This window comes from Delphinapterus leucas, chromosome 1 (assembly GCF_059928025.1).
Source record: "Delphinapterus leucas isolate spDelLeu-1000000601 "Yukka" chromosome 1, BTC_Dleu_Yukka2, whole genome shotgun sequence".
NCBI lineage: Eukaryota > Metazoa > Chordata > Mammalia > Artiodactyla > Monodontidae > Delphinapterus > Delphinapterus leucas.
Genome location: NC_143129.1, coordinates 57,120,423 through 57,135,558, shown reverse-complemented (window position 1 = coordinate 57,135,558; position 15,136 = coordinate 57,120,423). Strand labels below are relative to the sequence as shown.

General features: G+C 36.1%; 2 protein-coding genes across 9 annotated transcripts in view; one reads left to right on the top strand and one right to left on the bottom strand.

Annotated features, from left to right (window-relative positions):
- ANGPTL1 (angiopoietin like 1) overlaps positions 1-10,231 on the bottom strand; it is a 32,441-nt gene extending 22,210 nt beyond the window's left edge. The window contains exons 1-2 of the mRNA XM_022556640.3: positions 8,470-10,231; positions 2,580-3,425 (exon numbers count right to left, since the gene is read on the bottom strand). Coding sequence (XP_022412348.1) covers positions 2,580-3,402 — 823 coding nt within the window. The 5' untranslated portion in view covers positions 3,403-3,425; positions 8,470-10,231. The remainder of the gene's footprint in view (positions 1-2,579; positions 3,426-8,469) is intronic.
- Positions 1-15,136, top strand: part of RALGPS2 (Ral GEF with PH domain and SH3 binding motif 2) — a 162,729-nt gene that overhangs the window by 107,701 nt on the left and 39,892 nt on the right. For all 8 annotated transcript variants that reach the window (XR_016394999.1, XM_089921253.1, XM_089921202.1 and 5 more), the window contains one exon: positions 14,081-14,218. Coding sequence is in view for 7 of the 8 variants with exons in the window: in XM_089921253.1 (XP_089777379.1) it covers positions 14,081-14,218 (138 nt within the window). In the remaining variant the exon portion in view is untranslated. The remainder of the gene's footprint in view (positions 1-14,080; positions 14,219-15,136) is intronic.

Genomic DNA, 15,136 nt, shown 5'->3' with positions numbered 1-15,136 from the left:
AATGACAACTTTAAGAATCTCTGTAAAAATGTAGTTACCAAGTCAACCAGCATTTATTTAGCATCTGCAAATGACACAGTATCCATCTACCAGGAAGGAGCTTGCATTATAGATGGAAGGCATTTTATTTAGATGTGTGTACAAGTACTGTGTGTACATGTGAAGGTAACTGATAATTCAACAATGAATATAAGAAGTGTTGTGTCTGTGTTACAGAGAGTAGAGACATTCTAAGGCACAGAGGAACCCTTTCCACCCGCCCCCAGCCCCGCCACGGTCACCCAGTTAGAAATCCAGTATGTCTCTATCCTCTAGCTGCTTCCATAGATAATTTGGATCTAAGTTAGAGTTCTGGCTCTGAATAGAAATAAGGGACACATCCGTGAAAGACTGAAAAGCAGCATGGATAGAACTTAGTTGACTGCGTGTGTGGGACAGGAGGGAAGTGTCAAAGATGAGCCAAGCGAATTCCAAAACGGGTAGTAACATACACCAAACTAGAGAAGTCAAAATCCATTTACCTGTCAATTTTACTCACAGAAATTTATATCCTGAGAGTATAACCATAGAGGAAAAAAAAGAAGAACAAAGTTAATTTTTAAAGTTGCAAGAATATTGATTACCATGTTTATGGGGGCGGGAGGGGTGAGAAAGACCTGAAGGTTATTACCAAAGCGTTAACTGTAGTTTATTTCTGAGTATTTGGATATTCAGCAAACCTTTTTACAAAGTTTGTTAGTGTTTTCTAGATTTTCTTCGGTAATTATTGCTTTTATAATAATAATTTACTTATTTCTAAAAGGAGAATGCCAGTTTAGGGAAAAGATTGTTTTAGGGTTTAGTTACTCATTTATTTATTCGTTCTTCAAGTGTTTATTGTAGTGCTTACAATGTGCTGAGTACAGCATGCCAAACCTAATCCTGGCTAGATGTTGGAGAGAGAGACATGAAAAGACAGTTCACTTCCTTCCAGAAGCATTCAGTCTAGCAGGGAGACAGACACGCAAACAAATAGCTCCAGTGTAATATGATGTAAAAAACATAGTCAAGGCATAGTCAGCAGTTTGGGGAAGGAGCCATCTAGATACGTTTGTTTGAATCTGAGTAGGTATAACATTTAAGACACTATTTTAGCTAAGCCTTGAAATCTGCCAGGTTGACAGATAAGCTGAAAGAAGGCATTTCAGTAGAGGAAGCAGCAGCATGTGAGGTAATGGTCGAATAACCAGATGCAAACATCTAGCTTTGGTTAGAATCAAGAGGGAGCGCTCCATGCAGGAGTCATCTGAGCAATGGTGATACTTGTAGCCTTGAAGGAGTATAGACCCCTAAAACAGAGTATCTTCAAGAAAGCCTTTTTAAGCCATAGGAGAAGGGAAAAGGTGCCAGTTGAAGGACCTAGAGAAGTAGGAAGAGTCAGAGTATTATGATGTGGAGGCCCAAGAAAGCAGAGATGTGAATGGTCAGTGGTGTCCACTGCTGCAGAAAGACACATCCACTGTGTGATGTACATACTTCCAGTCTTTGTCTTTGTTCTGTGTTTTTGTTGTTGTTTAAAATTATTTCATAGTCTGTGCGCAGCTTTTTGTCCTGCCTTTTCAGAAAGTAAGTGAATGAACTGTAATTAATTTTTTTTTTTTTTACTTTTGGGCATTTGGGTTTTTTCCCTTTACTCCAAGAAAACAAATCAACCTGTAAAGAATTCAGGAGAATGGCTTATGAGAAATTGGATGTAGGTGTAAAAGAAATGTTTTCAGAAAGTTAGCAGTGAGCTTATTACTAGACTGAAACCAAGACGAATTCTTCATCTTTCTATTCTGGGCACCTTGATGAGTGACTGATAATGAAGGGAAGAAGGAATGAAATTAGAAACAGAGGTAGAGATATTAGGATCAATTCTCAGGTTTTTTAGTGTATTGAAAACTTACTTATACTTACATGGTTACAAGGTACAACGGTAGGATTTTAGCTTTGGAAAATAGGAGGGATATCTTTTCCTCTTGAGACTGAGGGCAAGAAGGCATGGGTTTTGTGCAGGTGTTTTCACGATAGGAAAGCACGAGGAACCTAGGCCTGAGTAGACTTAATCTCAGCACAGCTGTAGGTGGTGCATGTGCTGAGAGTGGAGATAAGAGGGGGTTAATTCTAGGCTTTAGGAGAGTGAAAGCAAATTATCACATGTTCCTTTTGAGGAAGATGGTGATGGGAAGAGCATCAAGAGGCAAATGAAAGGATTGTTTAGCAGTCGTGAGGATCTAGTTGGAGTCCGAGAGGATGGTCATAGAGGTTAGGAGTGGATTGTGGACTCATCCCTGTCTCAATGCTAGTAATTTAGATTGTAAGAATTTGGATGAAAGACTACTTCTTCCACGAAATATACTGTTTCTATGAACTCTTAGAGCTGAGAGATGTGTTTAAGATCAATTCTTGGTTGATAGAAAACAAAAACAGAAAATTTAATGTTCATGTATAATTACATCACCAGAATGAAGAATAGGCATGTATTACGAGCATTGTCTCATAAACCATAAAACATATTAACCTTGTACTTCCATTTTTAACAGTAAGAGGTAACTCACCTTCATTGATGAACGTAACCGGTGGTATCTTGAAAGGGCTTTTGGTGGGAGAAGTTGCCAGATCAGGTGGTGGCATTAAATCTCTGGGGTAACCTGGATCCCTCTGTATCTCATTGCCTCCCAGCAGACCAGGAGTATACTGATAACTGTTAGGAATGTGCTGTGGCACTACCTGGACGAGAGGAGGAGACACATGGGGGTCTTGTCGGGAAAATATCCTCAAACACTGTTCTTCCAACAAAGTGATCATCACAGACTGGTTATTGACAAGATCAGTCAAGGAAGCATATTTCAGCTCTAGTTCCCTGTACCTTGTTGCCATCTTCAACATTTCTGTGGTGACATTGAGGATTTTATTTTCCAACTGGGAAAGTTCGAGTGAATTATCCCTCTTACGGATAATCTCATGTAATAGTTGCATATAGAGTTGAGTAACGCGAGAGTTCATGTTACGGCTTTCTTTTCTCAGCAGCTTTACCTCATTGACAATGTTTCCATCTACATCCACCACCAATTGCAGGACATCTATCTCCCGCTTCTGCCTGGAGAGCACGTCCTTCAGGTTTTCAAGGTCCATCCTGGTGATCATGTCTTTAATGGTACCTGCATCTTGCCCTTTGGTATTGACACATATTGGCCCTGTTATTTTTTGTTCAGGTACCAGGAACGTGTATGAACACTTCTTTGCTTCCTCTTTACCATCTGTGGCACGAGGGTATCTCCTCTGGGTTATTTTTTTTATTTTGAACTGCCCTCCTCTGCAATGTCCAATGCCCATTAGTAGGAAGAATAGCACACTTAGGGTCCAGGTAAAAGCCTTCATTTTGAAATGAGGTTGTATGACGTCTTTAAAAAAAAAAAAAAAAAAAGATGAAGGGAAAAAGTAGAAAAGAATTGATATTAGTCTACTTTTAAAGTCAGTAACATAAAAAAAGTATCTAAGGGAAAAACTGAATATCTATTGGTGTTAATAAATTGGGCCAGAATTAAAGTTATTAATTTCTTAAATTCAGTATTAAGCGCCTTCCTATTTGTTTAAAAATTAGGTTTCAGAGATGAGCTCTCCAACTACCACCTTATTGTAATGCTTTTTGTTCCCCAGCTCAATGAGCAGATCTTGGTGAGTGCCCACTGTGTGCTGAGGCATATTGTTAGGTGCTCTTGCGGCTTCTGAGACCCTGATAAGACACTTTTCTTACCTTTGAAAAGTTCACTTGCTATCTTAAGGCTTGGAAAATGGTACATAATGTTGGTAAGGCATTAATTAAAACATCTTCTCTAACTAGTATGAAAGTTGCCCGTGTTTTTTATTTATATTGTGCGGTTTCAATTAAATTGGCCCTCTCTAATAAGTATCTTTTTTATCTATCAAATTAAAAAAATATTTTTAGACAAATCTAAAACCAGAAAGTTTTAGCATCATATTTTTTGTTTGTTTTTGTAACATGTCCTTTTGGGATTGATGACAAGTTTAAGAATGATAGCATGCTCACAGTCATTATTGTGGGTAATTGTGTTTCCTAAATCGTAATCATATATACGCTCTAAGCTTATATATGATTCAGCAGGTTCATTTTTCTAACAGAAGTTCTACTGAACTTCATTTTAGTAAAATGTTAATAATTTTTTATAACAATTACCAAGGAAAGAAGCTCATCTGTCATTGAATCTGATCGTTAGAGTTGGAAAGTACCTTAAAGACCATCTCATCTCATTCAAGACAAGACCTCTTTGCTCCCATGGGTATGTTGAAAGCCAAGGCCATGGCCACACAAATAGGTAATATTAGAACCAGGTCTAGAATTCAGGTTCCCTGGCTCCTCAGTCAGTGTTTATAGCGGTGGCGCATACGCTAAAATGTGTGCTTGGAATGTTCCATTTTTGCTGTGGCAGATACATACTTGCCTTTTATAGTACAATTTCTATAGAAACACTCGAGGAAACCATAAGAGTAGTTCCAAGAACCAAAGCTGCTTTCTTTTTCTTTAGTTACCTCCCTAAATAGTAGTAGCAGTTAGAATGGGTAAGATGTGTCACCCCATCAGGTTCATTAACAAGCTGCTATAGTATAGCCCACCTTCTCTCTCTTATAAACTTGATTCCTGTCTGCTGTTTCTGAAGGATGGCAGTGGATATACTAAGAAATTTTCTATCCCATTTTCCACCCAGGTACTTGTTTTTTGCTTTGGGGAGCCAGGTCCCAAGTTGTTTATGCCTGCTGTTAATAAATAGCAATGCAGCAATAACAATAGTTCATTTTTATTGGGTGCGTGTTAAGTGCCAGGCATTGTTTCAGCCTTTTACACGTATTAAATCATTTACATCTCACCACAACCCTCTGAGGTAGATTATTATTATCCTCATCTTCAAATGAATAAACTGGCATCCAGATGTTAAGTACCTCACAGCTTCTAAGACATGGAATCAGAATTTGAACTCAGGCAGAAGACTCCAGGGTTCACGTTTTTCAATAACAACTACATCATATGGCAACGTATTCTAACCTTTTTTTCTATCACCAACACTGTAACAATCCCTTATATTTTTGTAGTGCTTAACGCGTGTTAACTGTTTGCATTCACAACAGCACTGTGAAGTAAACATCTACCATTTTGCAAAGAAATAAACCTGGAGGAGCTAAAACACTCAACTGGGATTCAGATCTTCTACTCATAACTTTCTAGACCTGTGATTTTTATCCTTGTCATGTAGTAACTGCAGAGGAGTCTTAACTTTGTGTTCCGTGTCTTTTACAGTCTTTTCCTGGTTTGTATCTCTTTACATTGACCCATTAACTTAATTATGCACAGGTATTTGTGGATCATTTTTATATCCCAGACTTTTCTGCTGTCACTCCTTTCCCTCCATATGTATTCTGTTTGTTGATAGTTACCTGTCTAACTTGATTATGAAGCCTCCTAAAATGAAAGGTTGTGTCAATGAAATATGGACTCTTCAACTAGAGTCATAAAGATGACTACTGCTTTCTAAAACCATGTCTCCTTACTTCGGTGTTTTCAAATGAAATGAGTAATGTTTGCAAAACAGGGTGATAATGAAAATAAAGCAAAGAATGGATGGAATGTACAGAATTCTTTTTCTTTTCCTAACATAAGATAGGTGCATAGTAATATTCCATGTTTGTGTCAAAGGCTTTCTGTTTGCTGACTGAGAGCCAGAAGTACACTTGGATGAGTACTTTTAGTTTTTTGCTTTCATACTTCGCCTTCTGACATTAGTAGAAAACTTAGACCGAGTGTCATCTATTTTATTTAAAAAGGACTCTAGTTACTATACTAGAGTTACCTGTACCAAAAACCAATAAAATATTTCTTGTTATACTTGCAGATTCATAGAATTTAGATATGGTTTATTTTTAAAACGGCGGACAGTAAAATAGAAGCCATCAGCCTGCTGGGTAAACGTCTAGCATTTCTCCTGCGTAGTTAACGTATCCAGTGTTCCGATGCACTCATTTCAGTCACTTCAGGAATGGAATGGAAACTCTTAGATCATAAAATTATTTTATCTAAATAAACTAGTATGAAATAAGCTACCAAAACAAGGAAAATTCAGAGAGTATCATGAAACCTCAAAACATGTAGACTTTTCTGAACAGTATTCTGACTGAAGATCTTGTATTCCTATCAGACACAGATTTTTATAGAACTAAGAGCATATAGTGCAAGTCTGCTAATGTGACTTTGTATCCGTGTTATCATGGAAGAACAAAAATGTGAAAATACAAATCTAAATTAAAATAGCAATAGCTTCCTTTTGGTGTGTTCTGCCTTGGCTCTTCGTGGGTTCCTGCATAATTAAATCATAAGATGAATTCTTGTCTACCATAAGAGACTCTGACCTAAGTTAATATTTAAAGGAGACAACCAAAAGTTTATTTTTTAAAAAAACAAATACAATTCCCTTAACCTTTACAAAAGTCATGACTTCGTTGTCACCTAAAGCTGAATAAGGAACCACACTTCTTAAGGAGTAGACAAGCTACATCATGAGTAAAGAAGGAGTTTTTAAAATATATTTACTGTTTACCTTTTATGAAAGCATTCTCTTATTTGTATTTTCCCACATATGTTCAGTTTTTAAAGTGAAAGATCCATAAATCTGTGTTACATCATAAAACCTTTCTGTATATGTTAAAATTTTCCTAGGTCCCACGAGAATGTTGTAAATTAGTCACAGTATACTTAAGTTTAAATCTATGTCTTTGCTTGGTTGTTTTTGGGGGGGGGAGAAAAAAAGCCTTCCATGCTTTGAGTTAATTTTATTGGTACTATTTCTCTTCATAGTTGCTACATTGCCAGCTAGTAGGGAGAAGAAATGAAAGTTAGGATATACTTCCTTTCAGATGGTAAATGCATAGAGGCATTTAACTGGCTGTGTCACGCACTGAAAACAGCATGAGGCAATGAACTTCAATTTATGAAGCACCAAAGATACCTTAGATAAAGACTTCTAGATTGTGAATTATGTTCTGGGAAGAGACTTGAGAACAGTTTCATCCCCTGGAGATATTTAAGGAAGGGATAAATAGTTATCTGGGTTTCAGATTAAATGCTTGCCTAAGGCTTCAGTAAGAACTGAGGTTTAACTGAGGTCCTGTATTTTCATAGCGACAACAACAAAAAAAGAAAGAGATGACGGTATTTCAGATCCAGTATTGTTTGGAAATTTTATCGGAATTTCTTGTAAAATATGTTTAACAGAGATCCTCCCAGTATTGAGAGTTTTGAATCTTTAAGGAGAGGACATGAAAGTAAAGTTGAAGAAATCCTATTTAGCTTTACCATTTTTTGCTTGTTGAAGATTCTTACCTTGAATTTCTTTGATTTTTAAAAGGACAGAGGACCCCCAGATCATAACAAATTTAAGTGTCTTTGGTGTTAAAGCTCATTGTTGGTAACTAGTAATTTTATTTTTAATAACTCTAGTAATACAATTAAACAAAGCCCCCAGATAGAATATTGAAAGAATCGTGTTTGTTGACCTATATTTTTGGTCTTTTAATTATGTATTTAAGTAATTGTATCTTCTGGGTTCTTATTTGCTATCGTTAATGCTGACGACTTACACAATACTTCTATCACATTTTATTTCTTCTCCTCAATTATAATCTGTAAGGTTTTAGGATTTTTTAATGTATCAATCGCTTTGCTTTTTCACGTAATTCCAGTTGTAGCAGTTTTAATTTCTGTTGCCCAAGTTAAAGTACTGTTACATATAAGCCTATGAAACTATTTTAAAATTTGAGTTTTAGCAAGAAATACCGTAGACTTGTTTTAAATCTTTAATATTTAGTAATATGAAATATTAATATTTAGGTTATATTTGGTTATGCTATAATTGAGGTATTGTTGCAGAGCTTTTCAGTTAATTTTATATCTTCTTAGCTGTGTTTTGTAGCTATACTTTAAGATATCTTCACAGTATATGTAAATCTTTAGCATATACACTGTAGCTGTGTAAAGAGAAACAAACCATGTTTACAACTATTTTCTTTAGTCTGTATCCCTTTGTTTTTAATCACTGTGCTGTAAATCGTATACATTTAATCTGTTACTTGTTAAAATTTCTAATGTCACTAAAGTACTTGTTTTCTGAAACCCAGCATGTATGCATCAGTCCATGAACATATACACTAAGTACCATTAAATTGAACCTCAAATAATTCATTAATCATCATAAAGTATATAATGACCAGTTTTATATAAAGTTGCAAAACAAAACCTTTTTCAGACTAAACAAATTGTAGTATATTCCAAAATTCTTTGATTAATAAGAGATTTTGAAATTTCTACTACAAATGTAAAATAATTATACATTTCAACATACATAGAATTTTTAAATAAAAGTAAGAGAAATATTATAATACCTTTTGCATCTGTTGATAAAGCAAACCCAGAGACTTGCTGCTCTTACTCTTGCTTTTAAAGATCAGTGAAGTTTGTTCGTCTGTGACTTTAATGGCAACTGCATTTTTGTTTTGGACCGTTGAATCCAAGCTGTACTAAGGAACTTCTTTTTCTTCTTACAGCACAAATCAATTGAATTTGACAAGCCACCTATGTAATTTTAAGTAGTATAGTGGAAGTTCCTGGTCTGCGGGCTGTCTTTAATCCAGCAGAGAAAGCATTGTGGCTTTGCTCTGTCTGCCACATGGAGAAATTCAGTAACCAGCTGCAGCTGACCCAGATTGTATATACAGTACCCTTGAATAGTGATTCCCTCTCTTTCTCAGGAGACTCAAGTTCAGCCCACATATTACGTCACCAAAAATTTGCTGGAGACTTGGGGGGAAAATCTCTTTAGGATTTCCTCTCTGTAGCTTTAAATAGGGGTGGGGGTAGTGTGATCAGCAGGAGGTTGAAAAGCTCCGAACAAGGAGAGACTGTGCAGGTTGAAGGAAGGGCACCATCTGGAAACAAACTATCATAGTTCAGCGGGCAATTATAAAACAAACATTTTAGTCTGCTGCCCAGAGATCTTTTAAGTTGAACACTGAAAAAATAGTACTCAGCTTCACTTAGAAGTAGGTGCAGGCTGATGAGTTTGTTTTTTATTACAAAGAACAAGAGTTAGACTCTGTTCTAAGAGGCAGTCCCCTAAATAATACAATACTCTTTATAGCCTAAAAGAATTTCTAAACATTGAGTTGCCAGTTCAGAAGTTTTTAAAGTTGTAAGAAACCTGATGTTGTAATATGTTATATCTTACTGTGTAATGTTTCTGAGATAAAACTGTTCATTTTTTTAATTCTAATGTTATATAATTAAATTCTGATGTTATATAATGTCACTGCCTCCCATTCTGCAGCATGACTCCTCTTGCCTGAATACGGTTATTCTTATTAGTTGATGCTGTGATTTAAAAGCAAACATAACCCTGGCCTGAGTGGGAGAAAAAAGAGAATTCTGACTCCCTGCTGGCTATGGGAACTTAGACAAGTCACTTTACCTACCTCTGGCCCAGTTCTTCTGCTATGAAATTAGGGTGCTGGAGAGGGAATTAGTAATTGTTGAGTACCAACTATGCTTTTATATTTCATTAAATCAAGAATGTTGATTAACTCAGTGGCTGAGGAGACACAGATTTAGACATTTTAAGTAGTTTGGCCTAGGACTTCCATACTAAGCGGTAAGAACTGGGATTTGAATCTCTCTCCAAAGCATTCGGCCACACTCTCTCTCATTGGATCATATAATTGCTGATTGCTGCTTCTAGATAAAACCTGTGCGTTTCTACTTTCTATGCACACCGTGTGCTTTCCCCTCTTCGTTGCCTTACCTTGTGCTACGTTCTCTTTCTCAGGCCCTACCATCAACTGTTTGTTGGTCAACAGCCTTTATTTAAAGTCAGCTTACAATAGTTTCTACTTATTTCACAGAACTAATTATTTCTTAAATTCCTATGACATACATAGGTATAGCAGGGGTTCCATACTCTAAGGCCTACAAATGCTCACAACAAGAATGAAGCAGGTAATGTATATAAGTGAAGTAAACCAGAAGTAAGAGAGCAGAAGAAAATAGGGTTATGACAAACTGGCATCCTTAATGGCTCGTATAATGGTATCTACACCCTTCTCAGCTATACCTCATTGTTGCCAGATCTCCCCCCAGCCCTTTTTTTTTTTTTTTAAGGAAAAGAGGGTCATATGTAGATATGTCTTATGGTATTTCCTGATTTTAAAAACATTGGGACAGCTTCTAGCCTCTGATTTATATTATATAATATATTACTTGATCATTCAGTGATCATATTATATTCACTAATGGCTTAATCTGGAAAAATACGAGATAGTAAGCTCCTCCTGAGCTCTTTGCTTGAGCTATTTAAAGCAGTTAATAATATCACTAACCAAGGTTGGAAAGTGGAATGGCAGGTGTTTAGGGACAAATAATGGTTAGTTTGGCATGTTAAATTGAAAATGAAAGTCAGGAGGTGTGTTCTATACAGAGGTTTGGAAAGTCATCGGCAATTAGGTGACAGTTGAAGCCTCAGAAGTAAGATAATCCAGAAAAAGTACATACAGAGTGAAAAGATTAGTGACAGAACCATGGGGAATACCAATTCCAGGGAACATGAGGAAAAAGAAGAATGGTGGGAGGGTGGACGCAAGGAAGGTTCAAGCCAGTAAAGACCAAGAAACAAAGGGAATAGCATAAATACTGCAGAGAGACTGAGCAGAAGGGAGGAGACCAAGAGAGATGTCTAAAGATTTAGTAATGAGGAGATCATGTATGCCTTTGCCAGAATAAGTTTCAGCAACGAGATAGATGTGGATTTCAGATTATCTACAAGTGTTAGCATGTGTGGATCAGTAGAAACTTATGTACTGTCAGTGGGAGTATGAATTGATATAGCTTTAAAAACAACGTGGCGCTGTCTTGTAAAGTTGAACATTATAATGTAAGACATGCATGTATGTATATATCTGTATAGATCTCTGCTAGAGAAATTCTTGTACATGCGCACCAGGAGACATTTACAAGAATGTCTGTAGCAACAAGGAGGGAGGGGGCAAGTAACTCAAAACTCTATCAAATAAAATGAATAAGTAAATTGTGATATAGTTACATATTAGTTTATTCTCAATTTAAGGAGTTACAGCTGTACTTAACATGAATAAGTCTTAGAAACAAAATAGTGAGTAAGGCAAAGCAATCACAGACCGTATTTTTAAAAATTGATTTAACAACCACTTTAAAATCACTTACTGTGTACCTATTCTAACTTTACTGATATTATTTAATTTAATCACACATATATAAAGTATGATTTTTTTAAAGCTCAAAAATAAGCAAAAGTAAAATAATACGTTGTGCAGGAATACAGACAGGTGCCTCAAAAAAAAACAAGGGAATAATCTTAAAATTCAGAATAGTTGGTTACCTCTAGACAGGAGGCAGGGAGATAACATAGGGAAAGAGCATGTAGATGATACAGCAGTACTGATGTTGTAGTTCTTAAGTTGACCGGTATTTATTACATTGTTTGATAACGACCAATATTATGTGTTAAACTGTTATTTTTTAAAAGGTAAAATTATGATTCTCATACAAAATGAATACATGTCAAATGTTTTGTTTAAATCGTTAAATATATAAGGGAATCAGGAAGATATTACAGCCACTTCAAGGGAGTATCACACATACATGCAGGCAGTCAGGAATGCCGAAATGAATTTACAGATAGTTGCAAAACTGGTCAACATCCACGGGGCAATCATCAGTTACATCCCACTGGACGTAATTCATCAGTATTTTTATGGGCAAGAATTTGTATTTTACAAGTTTTCAACAACTTACAGAGTTGTAAAATAGCTCAGGCCAAAAGGAGGCACTGAAGAGAGGGTATACCTAGTAATCATTTTTGCCTATTCCAAAGTCTGTCACAGTTTTCCTGACCCAAGTAAACTTCTGTATGTACCAAATATTACATAAAAATAGAATGAAGGATAAAAAAGGTAAGTGTACTAATCTGTGTTTCTCTTTCAGTGTGTTTGTTGAAAGAGGGAGGGGCAAGGGATCTATCTTGAGGAGGGGATCAGATTTAAATGAAGGGTGGCTTTGATCTTGTTTTCTTAAATAGAGGAGATTTAAATGTGTGCATTGGCTTTGGGAAAGGAGCCATTGGAGGGTCAGTGATAGTGAAGGCAACAGTGGACATTCTAGAGGAGGCAGTAGCGATTATGTTCAAAATCACAGGTTAGATTTGGAGAGAGGAAGGGGATTCTCCTTCCTCTAAGATGGGAGGAAAAGGAAGGGAGCCAGGCTATAGATTTGTTTGAAGTCATAAAAAATGAAGTTGAGAATCTCTAAAGAAAAAGAAGTATTTATGATAGGTGGCTTAAAGAATACGGTTAAGATTTACTGAATGGAATAGGAATGATACTAGGATGAATAAAAGGATTGCCATGCCAGCCTTTTACATTGTGTTAAGCGCTAATTGTCTGAAAATCCTGGTCAGGATTTTCATTTTTTTAGAGTGCAAGATAGAGCAACCGCCTGAATGAGTTTATAGTCTTGAGCAGATAAGATATAAAGACAAAAGATTTTCAATAAGAAGATTATAAAGTCTTAAAAATTATCAAGTGAATGGTATAGATACTGTATGAGTTTGTAACAGAGTGTAATAAAAAATAAAATAAAACTTGGGGTACAAGTGTATACTCTGAGATCCAGCTCTGTCACTAACAGTTTACAGGGCATTAACCACTTCCTTAATATCTGTGGACCTTAGAGTATTCACCTATAAAAAGAGGGGTTTAGACTAGACAGTTTCTAAATTCCTTTCTTGGAATCTGTGAAAAAACTAAAGAACAGTTGACACTGACCTGGATATAAGATATGATTTAAATGGGCAGAGATGAGGCTAGGTCTCATTTAAGATGGAAGAAGTGGCATGAGAAAAAACATAGGGCTTATTTGGAAGGCAGTGGGTACATCATTTTAGTTGCATTTACTCTGAGAGTTCATGAATGGGCAGTAATGAGGAGAAAGTAGGAAAGTGTATTTTTCTCTCCAGCTATAGTTGTCTTTTACACTTTACATGTGCATAGTAAACTCTCAGGAAATATTTTTTATAGATGTGACCTTGCATATCCAGAACTAGTACAACCAAATTATTTGGGGGTATATGTTCTTTTTGTTGGTACAGAGAAAGGGCAAGGTTAACTTCAATTTGTAGTCACATGAACTGTTTCAAAGACACAGCTGTTAATCTTTGAAACAAGATGTTTCTGCCAGAATGAGACAATTTTCAAAGTAATTAAGACTCAAGTGACAGTTATCAACTCAAGGCAAGGGGGTATAGAACTAATATTAAGTAACTACCCCATGGCCAGGTAGTGGTTAGGCTGGCTAACTTAAAACTTCAGGCTAGGGCTTCCCTGGTGGCGCAGTGGTTGAGAGTCCGCCTGCCGATGCAGGGGACACGGGTTCGTGCCCCGGTCCGGGAGGATCCCACATGTCACGGAGCGGCTGGGCCCGTGAGCCATGGCCGCTGAGCCTGTGCGTCCGGAGCGTGTGCTCCGCAACGGGAGAGGCCACAACAGTGAGAGGCCCGCGTACCGCAAAAAAAAAAACTTCAGGCTATACCACAACTTGGAAAATAGACATAAAAACTGAGGTTCGGAGATTAAAATAACTGTCTTTGTTATATACAACTAGTCAGAGGCAGAGCCAGTTCAGGAGCTCATTTTCTTTCGATTAAGACCCATAGGTAGGTAGGTACTGGAGTTTCTAACTCCAGCCTCAAGCCGTATTTTAAAATGGTATCATAAGAGGACATTTACAGAAAACATACTTGCATGTCTGACCCCAACTCCACAGAAATCTAGGCCTCAGTGGTCATGTTTTAACAAGGCAGCAGTGTATTAATAATGATACATTCTAAATATGGCATATACTGAAATACAGCTATAAACTATACTCTTCCAAACTATAAGTAGGAAAACACTCATTTATCTAATTTCATTTCAGGTATCTACCTGTCAGATTTAACATACATTGATTCAGCATACCCATCAACTGGCAGCATTCTAGAAAATGAGCAAAGATCAAATTTGATGAATAACATCCTTAGAATAATTTCTGATTTACAGCAGTCCTGTGAATATGGTGAGTTTCTGATAATGGTATGATTCATTTACACAGGTTGATGGCGACTTTTCACACAACAGGAAACATCATTCTAATATAAAGGAAAATAATGATTGTATCATTTCACTGTTTAACATTTAGCATCTTGTTTAAGATCTTGCTTTTAAGGAATTGAAGTATTTCATATTTAAAATGCTAAGTTTTATCTTTTGCTTTTTTGTTATTTTGTAGCAATTTTGCTAACATAATTTTCACAATTATTTTCTATTCTCTTCATCTCATTTGATCTCCCCGATGTATTATGTAAATAGTTCTTTTATTTATTTAGTTAGGGAGGGAGCTGAGACCCTTGATCCTAGCTTTCTTGACTCCTATGTTGAGTAAAAATAACCAACTTTTGTGCAAGATGTATTTTATGGAAACACATTTATAGAAAGAGCTTTTGCAAGCCCAAATGATTAGGAAAAAAATGTTTTAATGTTTTAAAATGTTTGGATGCTTTCAGTTTGATAGGGAATAAAGATAGACTATTATAGCTATATAATTTTTATGGTGTTTAAAAACCGTGAGTTTACATTATCTGAAAGTTATATCAAATAATCTCTTGTTTTATACTTTTCTCAATTTTTTTAACATAACGTCAAATTGTAATGTTAAATTAATCATATTTGAAATTTCTAAGTAGGGAAGAAAAAACTACTTTACAGATGTGAGCCAGGCTTCTTTAAAAATAAAAAACTTAAAGAGCCTTACATCTTGTATTTAGATGAGGTTTGAATATAAATCACAATGATGTCTCTGATTTTTTTCCATGAAGTTTCTCAAGTACGTGGGACTTTGTAAATGGGGCTATTGGGGTTTTTTTTTTCTTCTTCTTCTTTTTTTTAAATCTATACAAACAATATACAACTGTAGTTTTCTAAATTACCTCCAGCT